Raw genomic sequence first — 13,556 nt, forward strand, 5'->3', positions numbered from 1 at the left:
ATATATTCCCCTAAATGAAGCTTTAAAAGCACATCCAATTCAGAATAAGATATCAAATCATTTATTTCAGTTAATAGTTAAAAATGTTATCTCAGAAATAAAATCTCGGCAGCAGAGCAAATCAACACATTTACTAAAAAAAAATGAAAATGGTACAAAAATATCTCTGAAGGTCACTGCATTAAAAGCCTCCAAACGATTTAAATCCTAAAGAGAGGTTCTCCATTCACTTAACGGATCATTTCTCACTGCTTATTCTGGTTTTTGGCCGTTCGTGTTATGAATGAAATTATCAATAAAGTTAGCGATGTTTAAAGTCACAGTCGGCGGCGGCAGTTTTCTGACTCATCGGCTCTGCTGATGCGAGAGAGTGTGTGGATTTGTATTTGTTTGTGTGTGTGTGCGTGTGTGTTTGCAAGTTGTGTTAAGTAACAGGGCCCGGAGTGCCCCCCTCGCTGCCCACCCCCACCAACACACAAACACACCCTTCACTTGATTTGAGCCAACTATGCATGACCTACTTTGGGAACCTTTCAAGCTGAACAATTAACTTTTTTTTTTTTTTTTTTTGAAGCTTCTTCCTTTATGGCATCCTTTCCATGGAGGAACTGACAAGACAAACACCGGGTTTCGACGTAAGCACTTTGGCTTGAATACTCGGGCAAACTCTAATTAAACATGAATGATAAAGGCATGCCTTGTTTGCTCAGTCAACTTCATCCGCATGCACGAGGAAGACAATAATACGCTGAGAGAGTGGAGATGGGCTCTCTCTGCATCCTCTCCACCAAAAATGAAAAATAGATCTCATTGCTTTTTATAGCTCTGAATGAATAACGTCCAACCGATGAATTAAACTTCTGCCTGCATTTAGATCAACAAACACTTCTTTTGAATTTACGGCAGCAGTGATCGGCTCTCATGAGCAGTTAATCTTTGCAATTTGTGATTTAATATGTACATATTTCCTCGCAGTCGCTCTCTTTTACTGATACCAGCGTGTTGCTGTTTCGCTCCAGATGACGATGCTTTTCATTCAGCTTCTCCTCCTCACACGGCCGACCTACGGAGCTCATGACTCAGGCGATCTGCAAGACGACTTGCGAGAGATCTTCAAAACTACTCGCACGCTAGGTAAACAAAGCGCCGCCATTCAGCTGCAGTATTTCACACAGCACAACGCCGTAAAAATCGGGGCATTCATCGCCAAACAGAAGCACACACTATGCTTTGTTGCAGCTCTGGTATTTAGTTTCCGCCTCCTTTATGCAGTTTGTTAATGACCTCAACAACAGAAGGGAATGTCAGCGGTAGGTAATAGAGGAGATCTCCAACTACAGGACCGGCCTAGCGGAAATCTGGCCCTCTGTCACCAGACTGTGCTTCAGGAAGAAGTTCAAATGAGGACAAGACAAGCATTCAAATCCCAGGAGCCCTGGCCAGCAGCAACCACACTTTTATTGGGGTGTCAAGTCCGGCCTAGAATGTGTGCTGTTGTTGTTGTTGTTGGCGGCCGTGTTATGTGTGTGTGTGTGTGTGTGTGTGTGTGTGTGAGTGCGCGACTCTGCGTGGGAGAGGAAGAGTGGAGACTTTTAACATGGCTTCTTCTTCCCGTGCAACAAAAGCATCCGATCATTGTGCCGCACAGTATCGTCTTCTTTGAAAGAGATCGCATCCACCGAAGGCGTTCGGCACGACATGCCGCAGCAACACGAGGTAAGAAACGTTCATCCACGCCACCAGGAAACGGCGCCGCGCCCTCATGGCCGTTGTTGGATATTTAGATCAGACCTGCAGCTTTTTTTCTTTTCTTTTGTTTTTTCTGTTGTTGGTAAAAAGTAAAATCTGACAACCTTGACATCAACATCAGTCAAAGCTTTCAGCCACAGAAGGAGGAGAAGCATGAATTCAGTGGGACTGTATTTGCTGAGCAGTTCTGTGGAATTTAACAGAGCTGCTCAGCAAAACCAAATCTGCTCTAAAAAGGCAAAATGGTGATAGTGGTGAGAGAAGCATTTCAGCGCTAACCTTTACTTTCCTCTTTAAAACTGCACACATAGATTTTTTTTAGTCAAGCGGAACAAGCTGCAAACACAACACTGACGTATTATCACCTCATAAAGTTGTTGTGGCGGACTTGGTGGCATAAATTGCCTATTTGCACCCTTTCTTTTATCTCTGCTTTGGTCTCCACCAACACCTGAGGGAAATACCTGGCTCTTTAGTTGCTAAATGCTTCACTGTGTTAACCGTCTAATCATGTGTGTCTGCCATTTGTTGGTACTGTACAGAGGTTTCAGGGCTGCTGTTTGTTGCTGGAACAGCTGCTGCGGGGATGATGGGAGTTTGTGCACAATATACATATATATAATTTTATGATTTCATATTTATAGGTCTATTCTCAGGTTATTTGGCTGATAAAGAAATAAAATCTCCAAAATCACCCAATGTTTCCATCCCAACACGCCTGTTTTTCCCAGTTTTTCCCACATATTTCAAGGTCATCTCCCTGTTTTGTTGTTTCTTCCAGGAAACTCCCGTAATGTGTAATGTCTCTCAGAATTTATTACTAATAATCGTCGTACACAGAGCTGCAGACGGGCCAGCTAACGTTACATTAATGTCAGGGCAGGACGGCGCCTCACCAAAAAAATCTGAATGTAATAGATAACTTACTCACTAAGGAGTAAGATGTGTTGTTTTCTGTAAAATACTAAACAACTACATGGAGAATCTCTGTTTGAGCTCTAGTTTAATAACACTAGTGTTGTAAAAGACCTTTGTGGTCTATTGTTAAAGCTTAATAGTTCATTTGGCTGTGTGGTTTGTATAAACCAAAATAAAGCGCTCAAAAAAGAAATGTCTTTGAAAAATGTTAAATTAAAACAAACACTTTAAACTGTCCAGTGTTGTAACACACAGCATGTGCAGTCTAAGACAGGACATGACACCTGTGTGATAGTTCTATCATGACTTATCGAATTCAGTTTCACCTCAGCATGAGAGCAATTCGAGGCTAATCTGCATGATTCTCTGACAAAATTGGCAAGTCTTCATTAGCAGAGTTGTTGATCGAGTCCGCCAGTCTCATCAATGATTCTGACCAATCTGAAGAAGTCCACAGCCAATCAATTAAAGTTCATTTGCTGGGCAGCAAAGCCCAGAAAATTAAATAAGCTGCATCCCAATATGAGTGGCATGATAGCATTAAGCTATTTCTCTGCAGGAGCAGTGAAAACATCCCCAATGTGAAATCCAAATCAACTACAAATATCTCTGCACAATCTATATAACATAATAAATCCCTGCTCCATGCAGCCCTTTAACTAATAAAACCTCCTCAAAGTCCTTTTCTCTGATAGTAACAAGCTTTCACCTTACAGTCAAGGTCCAAACGCCTCACCGAGAAGCTTTTATCTCGACCAGGCGTTCATTTTTAAGGATAAATTCTTAAATATTAAGCACAGCAGACAGCAGAATTTCACCAACTTACTACTAATACTGCCTCACACTCTCTTCTGCACAGCCTCCAGTCCACCCACACCAGTGAGAGCTTGGCTACACAGCAGAAGGAAAAAAAAGCTGCATCCTTGTGAGCTCTATGAATTCTTTCTTTTTCATTCAGGTGTTTTATTAAGCTAGATTTATTCAAGTTGAACTTAATCCTCTTCTTTTTTTTTCTTTTTTTTGCCATGCATACAGTAGATATTTATGCCAGTTCACAAAAGACAGGAAATGTTGAAAATAAATTCTAATAATTTTGTTTTGTCTATTTTTAAGGGAGATGGTTTAAGGCGGTACGTGCTCTGAGGCTGTCCTTGGGCATGGCAAATCCTATTATGCTAGAAATGCATTTTCAATGCTAAGTTAGTGCACAAGTAGTTGTCTCGCCTCCGTGAGCCGCACAGTGTCACACTCAAAGACGGAATTCACAAGCAGAAATTCTACATCTACCGCACCGACTGTCTGACACGGCTAATTTCTGCTGGGGGGGGAACAGGCTAATTTTTAGCGCTCACTGCTGGACTGGACGGCTGCGCTGAAAGGCAAGTCTGAACAGCCAAAGAGCCCCGTGCTCGGACAGTGATTTATTCATGTGCTTGTCCCAGAGTGCTATGACAACAGCTCAGAGGACATTTTCAGCATATTTCAGTCCATGTGAGACACATATAACATGAAAAATGTTGCACTTTGACGATTTTAACCTTGTTGGAGCATGTACAGCCTTTGCTTGTCTCTTTATTGACTCACAAAGCAGTTTCTGCTCTATGTTGTGTCAAATTCTGTAACGAATTAAGTGTTGGACATGGATTTTGATCAGTCATCCCAGTTAGATCTGCTTAATGTCACACAGTTGTACTGCAGGGTCCTTGCACACTGTTAACATTATGTGCTGTACTGTACATGTATATTTTAAATGACTGTTGGCTGAGATGAGTTATTCCCAGAATCCTTCAGTGGACAATCAATTATTTTACAGGGTTTTTCAATCACACCGAACCACCACACAGTCTGGATTAATCATAAAATACCTTTTGAGGCACATACTGATAAACGAACATTTTAAATAAACGTCTTTTCTTTTGAAGTGAAGTTACTCTTCTGCAGTAAGAATCAGAGGAATGTTTTGTATACTCTACTGAGCACATGACGACTTTAACCCTCAACCCGTTGAACCCAATTTATTCATTACATATGGATAATTCTTGCCCTCCACACTGCATTATTTTTATCAATGTACGTGCTGGTAGTCACATACAGTACATTCAGTAACTCCACATATTGAATTATTATGTTTGTCACACACACGCTTTTGCAGAACCACCACACTAACTCTTATATATCTTGTTTTAAGAGCGCATTTCAACCCGCTCAAAAGAGGAAACCAAACAAGGTCCTTGTATTATTCTAAAGCTACCTGACATTCATTGAATTGCATTGAGACAAATTACAGAAAGAAAAAAGAGTGACATGACTGCATAAAAAACATGAGCCAGTTACTTTAAATTTGTCAGCATATGTGCTTCTGATACAATTCAGCACAATTACATGGTCGTATTCTTCATTTAATTGCAACTGCAGAATTAATTTTTGACGAATGACATGTGAGAATGCACGTAATTGATAGACTTGCACGCAATGTCAGCCAGCATCTTTCCCAGATTGTTATGTCTGCCGTGTCGACAGACAAGACCTGCAGCCATTCCCCGACACCTTCACCTGCAACATCCTTTCCATAACCCAAACAAGCAGCTGCCCACATTATAGTCAGGAACCCATAATGCACTGGGAGGCCCTGTGCATGCCTGGTGTTGGGATTTAATTGGATATTAGTATCCAGCAGTGTCTGAATTAATCAAATCATTTCCATCCATTAATTTAGTGGAGGAACATACAATTAAAGCCTTATTACTGTGCTCTCAGGAGTATGCCTTTTCATCCCTCTGCAGAACATTGAGAGTTGGCCAGAGTCCAGTGCAAAGCATTCTCCCCGCTCGAATCTGGTACTTCCTCGTGATGGGCTCTCTGTTGATCTACAGCAATTGGTAATAAGGGTGTCAGCCTATAGAGGTGCTACTTCTCCCATGGCTGCAGGAAAGGCTAAAATGTTTAATGAGAGCTTATCTACATGAAAAAAAATACATAGTTGGCTTCTATTTTGAGTCTTTTACCATTTGTCAGATTATGAAATTACGAGGTCATAGGGCTGACAAGTTTTGGAGTAATTCTATTTGGTGAAACATTACTATGAAAGCAGCAGAAAAATGCTCTAAATAGGGTGAAAAGAGATTTGGAGATTTAGGCAGGGAGCGAACATAATCCAGCACGCTAATGTAGGTCATTTTATGATAATTTCCATATTTATATATTTCATTCAAAGCACATTTCTCTCATAGTGGACTTCAAACTATAGTGCAGAGCTTTTTAAATGTTCTGCAAGAGAATTTAACTTTTTTTGTCATGAGGACATTCAGGAAAAAAATCTCAGCATCTAAACCTCCAATCAGGTACAACGCTCCACTCTGGTCACCTCGTTTGTCGAAGGATTAAGTTGAAATCAAACATCACATGAATACAACAGTTCTGGTGAGGGCGGCTCTTTTTTTTTTTTTCCTCCCTCCTTCTCTCTTGTGAATCTGAGTTAAAATGTTTTTGCACAAAGTAATCCAGACTGCTCAGATGAGCAGCCATTTTTAATTAAAACCATTTACAGAGGAAACCAAAGTGAGAAAAAAAAAGAGCCAAGGGATTTTACACTCTGTCATCCAAGGCTTCAGCGGATCAAAGAGTTTTAGTTGTGCTTTTTAATGATTACGTAACATTTTTGCCTATGAAATATTGGGCCCGGGTGCCATGTAGTCAGTCCAAAGCCCGGCAGTGCTGCAGATTTCCTGCAGAGCGCTTCCAGATTTCAGGCAGGATACAATCAGCCTATGTTTATGTCTATGTATAGCTGTCAATCAATACAACACTACTGGTGTAAAAGGAAACTGAAAGTAGACAGCAACTCCTGAAAAACATTCTCGCAATATTGCATTCTACCGAAGACATTTCTGTACGTGCATGTGTGGGTGTGTTTGTTAATCGTTTGTATATATGTATATGTGTGTTTGTGTCTGTCTGCTCCCCTGCCCGCCTGGCTGGCTGCCATGTGGCCCACCTCTTACTGTCAGCCTGTCTGACATTAGGGCTAAGCTGGATCTCATTAGGACCAAGGTGGCAGTGATCCCGTCAACATCGCTTTGCCTCCTGCCATATGGGTCGCCTCCAAGGTAACAGGGCTGTATCAGTCTCCTCAGAGCTGCAAGCCTTGTTATGGCACAGGTGCGCGCACACAGACGGAGTATCTACTCTCCAGACGATCGTGGACTGTACATATAAAGCTGAATAAACACGTCAAACAGAGAAGACGTAAAAATACTGATATGATAATCATACACAGACACAGTGTGCTTACTATACATGTTTGCCAAAGGAAATATAAAAATGTAATAAAAATTTTGAGGTATGAATTAGGAAAATAATATATTTAAGACCTGGTCATCACCAAAGCTTGTTATTAGAAAACATACTCCAGTGTGACGAAATCACATTTACAGTAAAGGATGACAGTAAAGGGCTTTTTATTACATCTTGTTGTATGCTAAAGGTATGATAGATGCATGAAGGCCACCATCAGCGGCGATGTTTCACATTGCTTTTGCAAGCTACAGTAAATCAGCTCGCAGTTGATGACCCATGTGAATATACACTGACTTCTCCCCAGTCCCTTCCTCCAAACTTGTCCCCGCAATCTAAATGAAAACAGCAAATGAAGACAGACAACCGAAAATGGAAGAGCAATCAGCGAGATCTGCAAAGTTGGTTTCCACAAATTCAATCAGGAAAACTTTTGATCTAATAAATCTCCATTTTGAGATTCTGCGCAACATCACTGCCCAAAGTCTGTCTGGAACTGTCACGGTCGAGTCACAGTCAAACGCAGCGCAGCAGCGCTCGTCAACAAATACTGTACTTCTCCCGCAGCAAGCGTCCGACCCTCTAACCGTGCCAAGTAAACAGGAAGTCATTTACGACTTTATTCTGTGCTTCCTTGCACCAGCTCATAAAAACCTAATTTCTAACAAGCATAAATAGATGATAGCAATATATTTCATAAGAACACCAAAAGACAGTAAATGCTATTAAAACACATAAAAAGAAAAAATCATATCACACCAAAACTCCCCAGAGGACCACAAACCTTTTGTCTGGTTTAGTGTAAATAAACAGCAGCACCTCTCACTGTTAGGCGCAGTCCATACTTCTCTATTTTCACCGTGTGTTTCATGGTCTAGATTGTGCCTTTGATAATCGCTGTTATTAATCTTGTTGATGATCATTCACTTCCTGCAGCTCCACATGCAATTAGGACACTGGAATACATTGGAAGCAAAACAACTGTGTCAAAGTTGCACTTTGCCAGATTGGCGGCTACTATAGATTTTTTTTCTCCCCCCCTTTTGGCCTGTTTGATTTGTCTCAGCCCCCACCGTCACAAAGGCAACTGTTTATTTCATCAGTTGGGCAACAAAAGCATGTGATCAATCATTCATAATTTGTGATGCTGCCAATGGACTTGGGCCCATAAAAACAGATATTTGCATTACACAAGGTCTTAGCTGGACCTCCTGATAACAGACCAATAAATTTTGTTGTTGTGCATACACGCGGGCCCCTGATAAGAGGTAAACTTTGGCTCTGTGTTACAGTAGACCACAGAGGAGTGCTAGCAGAGATGATGTTGTGATCACATGCTACTATAACAATGACCTGGACCCCGTCCTCTAATTCCTGTTCCCTCAGCCAGCATCCCGCTGCCTTTCCCAAGCCCTGCTGTTGTTATTATTTTTGCGCTATTCAAAGCAAACGCCCTAAATCCCATGTGCAATATGGCTCTGGCTGTAACTGGCTCACCATCTATCTGATCCTCTAAAGAGACGTGCCACAGGTAAACTTAAAAAATATACCCAACAGCATTATTTAGAAAAAAACAAAAACTTTTTTAGCTTTTCTCTGTTAAGCTAAACCGGAATATTTATCACAACTCGGGAAATGATTTTAAACGGGAGATCTGACGGAGCTACGAACACGCTCGGACGACACAGAGGCGTCTTCATTCTCCTTACCTGTCCGTGATGCAGTTCTGACCCGGGTATCCCTCACCTCTGGCCGACAGCGGCGCCTGTGCCATGCCTGGTCGAGATTTCCACGACTCCATTAACGGGGAAATAAGATTCAACAAAGGGTTGGACTGGTCCCTCACATCGTGCCGCGTGAAAGACATTGTTCCTTGTGCTCCAATCTGGTAATGGAATGAATGTCCACCAGAATTAACTCCAACAATGGCCGATGTGGGCATGCTGTTATTCTCTTGGTAATAGCTGCCATCAGTGGACTCCTGCTTAACCCCTTTAGACAAGACATTGTTGGAGAACACATCGGACTCATAGTTCCCATTCATGGAGGAGACAGGGGGTCCTAAGATACCAGAAAGACTGTATTCATCAATGTTATTCCTCAGTGACAAATAGGTGGTCTCAGATGCATGAAAGAGACCAAGAGATGGTGACTGCTCGCCATAGGACTGTTGGTTCATACATCCCTCATTTTTGTTTGGCTCACTCTTAATCTGTGTGATAAACGGCGTGCTACTCGCACTACATTTAGAGCTGCCTAAACACATGCTCCTGAAGTCAGTCCCAGGCTCGTTCTTAATGTACTTAACCATGCCCATCTGGTCTAAGCCGACATTGAACACCTCCCCGTCTACTATCTCTACTTTGGGGAATTCAAAGTTCTTGAAGTCTGTGTCTCTGGTCAGACCCGCTGCTTCTGGGCTGTTGGTGTCATTCTGGACCAAACCCAGTCCGCCTGCAGGACTGGACACAGGAAACCCACCTGAGGAGGGGTTCTGTGGGCTGCTGACCGCCATGGGTCCCCCTGTGGCTGGACTGGAGATGGAGGGCCTTATTGTGTTGCAGTTGTTGGCAGTGCTGATGCAGCTGCCACCTGTAGGGCTCGAGACCGATGACCTCATGTTACAGGTAGTGCTGCAGGACGGAGGCGATCTCACACTACTCATACTCTGGGGGCTGGACATGGGGGACCTCATGACATTGAGCGGGCTGGTGAGAGGTGGCGAGCCCACTGTGCTGGACTCTACAGGGCTACATGTGGCTGAATTCCTGCGCTTGATGTTGGCCAGAGTTGCGGCACAAGACGTCTGGCTGACAGGACTGCTGACGGACGAGCACATTGGTCCAAAGCACGTAGGAGGGCTGGTGGTTGACGACACCATATTGTTGCTGCCCCCGGGGCTCGAGATGGAGCTGGAGGTCTGAGGACTGCAGGACAGGGATGACGCCAGCATTGAAGCTGAGCTAACTGGAGTCCCGGCGGTGCATTCTCGGGGAGTGGTGCTGGGCTGCTGGAAACCAAATGGCTTTAATTTGGGGCTCTTTGTGGAACCACACTGGGTCTCCTCTAGAGACCGCCCACACACTGGATACAGCTTCCCAGGGCTAGTACTGCCCCCATGCTGGATAGGGGCAAAGTCTGCCTCCCTGGCAGCATTCATATACAGGCCCATAGACTCGGCCACAGTCTTGGAAAGCTCCTTGGAGTCCATTTCCTGCTTATGACCATGCAGAGAGTTGTTGAAGTGTGGGAGAACAAATGGCTGGTTCTGGCTGAGCCGAATCATTGGCTGCTCCTGCTTCTTGGTATTGTCGTCTTTGCAGTCGGTGGCCGGGCTTCCAGCAGGGCAGCTCACATTGACTATGTCCATCAGGATATCACTGTTGCTCAGACCTGAATCCTCTGTGCTGCAGGAGTGCTCCATGGTGCTGGGGACCTGCGACCATCTGTTCTCTGTGTCACTTCCTTCAAAGAAACTTTGGTATCTTTTGGTCTCCATTGCTGGCTCATTGATTCACCTTGTAAAAGAGGAAAGGGAAAAAATGAAAAGAATGAGTCAAGTTCACATTGTTTGTTATAGTCCAGCTGCACACAAGGCTTTGGTTTAATGATAAGGGCTGAGTGGCACGTGTATTTAGGGTATTTACCTTGAGGCAGAGATTAAAGGTTTCCTGTGAGATTAGATTACATATTTAGGAATATCAAATCTATAGTATAAATACAGTCTGTTTAATTTTAAATAGATGGCAAAGCAGTAATTTCTGCTTCAGTGGATAAAAAACTAATGAGGCAAAGAAAAGGCAGAGCGAGGGGGAAAGGGCTGCGTGGAGATGCAGAAATATTTTATCTGCAGATAACAAACACGTTTCACTTATCCTGATGTCAGAGTGACTCACTTTTAAAGAACACCAAGACAAAAACATTAACCACGTCCTGTTAACAACATGTTAAATCTGAGAAAGTCCAAAGCGAGGCGGTACAGTATCACTCCTCTCCCACAGCTAAAGCTTCTTATCGCTGCACTACAGGAGATGTACAGTGTGATAACTTGAAGAAAACTGCATCACAAGGGTTAATGCATCTGCGTGACGTCGCCTGGGCTTTTCGTTTAAATCCCCACCTCTGCCGCGCTCCCATTGGCCAGCCCGGCCAGAAATCCACCAGCCTTATGAGGCCATTCGCGGATTGGCCGGAAAGCTGTCACTCAATAGTTATAGCTCTTGCAGCCACAACATAGCTGCGACATAACTTGAAATGTTGCTTCTGCGGCCAGAGCAGCTCCGTCATGTGCAAAAGCGACAACCGTGCTGGCAATAATTAGACACTTGACGAAACAGACTGCAATGAGAAGGCATCGCTTTAGGTGATGTGTGAATATTCCTTTTGCGATGCTGCGGTGCACTCTTTGATCGGCTCGCAGCTCTGGAGTGGCCAGGATCCGAGTTAAAGTTATTTATGTCGCCTGCAGAATAAAACGTGCACATTATGTGCACATCCTGACATCAAACCAAGAAAAAGCCAAGAGATGTCAGCCTGATAATTCCTCCCTCTCGCTCCTGTCGTGATTGCGCTGCCTCTGTGGGGCAACTCTCTGCACATCTCTCCATTTTGCGTTTGCGCAGAATAAATACTTTAAAAAAAGAGGCGATTTTGGCTACATTGTTGCTGCTGAAGTTCTTTTTCTGCTGTGTGAAAGTCGTCTCGTTGGCGGCTTTTTGGGTGACAAGGCGGACTGAGTGCAGAAGCAAGACAATCTGAATTATTTAAGTCATATTTTTAGACAGAATTTAAGATTTCTGAGCGCCTCTTCAGCAGCCCTGCGCAGAAATACTCTAAAAACTACAATTAATTAAAATCTAATTACTGCGGCTGTTTTTGTTTGCACATGAAGTCCGTAAACTTCTTGAAGACTTTTAATAAGGAGCAGACACACGGCCGGTTCAAACTTCTTGATTTCTCTCCCTCAGCGAAAGGACCGAGGATGCAGCTGAGCTCGCTCCCATTCTCATCTCCGACCAGCGCCAAATTAAAACGCACAGTCAGACGCGGAGCTCCGTCCTTCCTTACCTTAATTACGACATTCAGAGTTGTCAGGTGGCCGTGTTGCTGGGCAGCGGTAATCCACAGGACGAAAAAAAAAAAAGACACGCCGAGCAAAGTCAATAAATATCAACAAATGTGTTCAGCCTACTCTCCCCAATACATAGTTTGCAGTTTGACAGCTAGACGCGCTGGAGAAGTCTACTGCGTATTATCAGTGGTAATCCCGAGCAGCGGGCGGCTGCTCCTGACAGGACGAACGGCGGCGACGGCTCGGACCACGGCGGCGGATCGGCTCACATTATGGCCGCAGTTTCGCAGGTCGGCGATTCGGGGCCCCGGATAAAAAGAGTGTTAAAAAACAAACGAAGGAGTCGGTCGGACTTGGAGTCAGAGCGACGTCATTCTGTGCACATGGACCCTCCTACTGCAACGAGTGCAACACAAACTCCGACGAGGGGGAGGAGGAGGAGGAGGAGGAGGGAGGCAGAGGGGGAGAGAGAGGGGAGGGGCTCAGCGCAGGTAGACAGAGCCGCCTGGAAATAGGGCACCGTGCTCGGTGCGGTGTTGTTTCAAATAAACTCTCAGGATTATTTATTTAATTGCAAATTCCCCTGCAAGTTTCTCCCATGTTTTTTTCCTGCTGCTGCTTCTGTCCTCTCTGCTCATCTATTTATTTATTATTTATTTATTTATTCATCTTTTTTCTCGTGCCGCCTCTGAAAAAAGGTTTGCCATTGTGGCGCTCGTGCGCGCAGCTGGTGCACGCGCAGCTCTGGATATGTGGAGACAGGAGGCAGGAGGCGTCCCAGCGAGCCGTGCACATGAGTGAGGAGTCATTGTGCTGCGAGAGCGGGATGAAGTCAGGCTGTTGCCCCGCAGCGCTATAACCGCCGCCTCCACTAGGTGGCGCGATATTTCTACTGCTGCTCCGAAAGCGAGTCTGTTGAGCGGTCAAGATGTCACTTAATTCACCCTATGTCAAACTGTGATTAGAAAAAAAATAAAATTCACCTCAAAACTGATTTAAATTTAATTGTACTGGACTTTTGGTCAGCGTCACCATCTCAAACTGCCATGTAGAGAAATATGGTTTAAAAGAATACATGTATACCCACACTCCATTTAAATCATATGTAAAGTGCATGTCTTAACTTACATTACAAGACATCGGTATCACCCTTTGGTCCGCTCATGAGGAAGCACAGGGTGTTTATCTGTGACACCACCAACACAAACGGTTATGACTCCATCGTTCGGATTCAGCTGTTGTTTACATTTTCCTGGCGACGTGTCATGGCATCGATGTGTGTGTAGACTTTGGTTTTACCCGAGCAACAGCCAATAATCACTTTGATCTCTGGCGTTGTCAATCAGCCGAGTCGCATCCTGCAGCGTTTCACGTGGCTGCAGAAAAGTGTGCGTGGAGGATTTAGGCTTTGAGCTCTGTACAGTAGTTTGAATGTTTCTCCTCATTGCTTGTCTGGGTTTTCCAAGCCAGCCTGTAGCCATTACCCGAGCGAGGCAGCAGCAGCAGTTAGATTAGTCAAAGCCAT

The 13,556-nt window shown here is 44.0% G+C and overlaps 1 protein-coding gene across 1 annotated transcript in view; it reads right to left on the minus strand.

The window, feature by feature from the left end:
- The window catches only part of nr3c2 (nuclear receptor subfamily 3, group C, member 2), a 72,622-nt gene extending 60,517 nt beyond the window's left edge, over positions 1-12,105 (minus strand). Inside the window, exons 1-2 of the mRNA XM_041933494.1 lie at positions 12,028-12,105; positions 8,670-10,478 (exon numbers count right to left, since the gene is read on the minus strand). Coding sequence (XP_041789428.1) covers positions 8,670-10,459 — 1,790 coding nt within the window. The 5' untranslated portion in view covers positions 10,460-10,478; positions 12,028-12,105. The remainder of the gene's footprint in view (positions 1-8,669; positions 10,479-12,027) is intronic.
- Between the last annotated feature and the right edge of the window lie 1,451 nt (positions 12,106-13,556).

This window comes from Chelmon rostratus, chromosome 3 (genome assembly GCF_017976325.1).
Source record: "Chelmon rostratus isolate fCheRos1 chromosome 3, fCheRos1.pri, whole genome shotgun sequence".
Taxonomy (NCBI): Eukaryota; Metazoa; Chordata; class Actinopteri; order Chaetodontiformes; family Chaetodontidae; genus Chelmon; species Chelmon rostratus.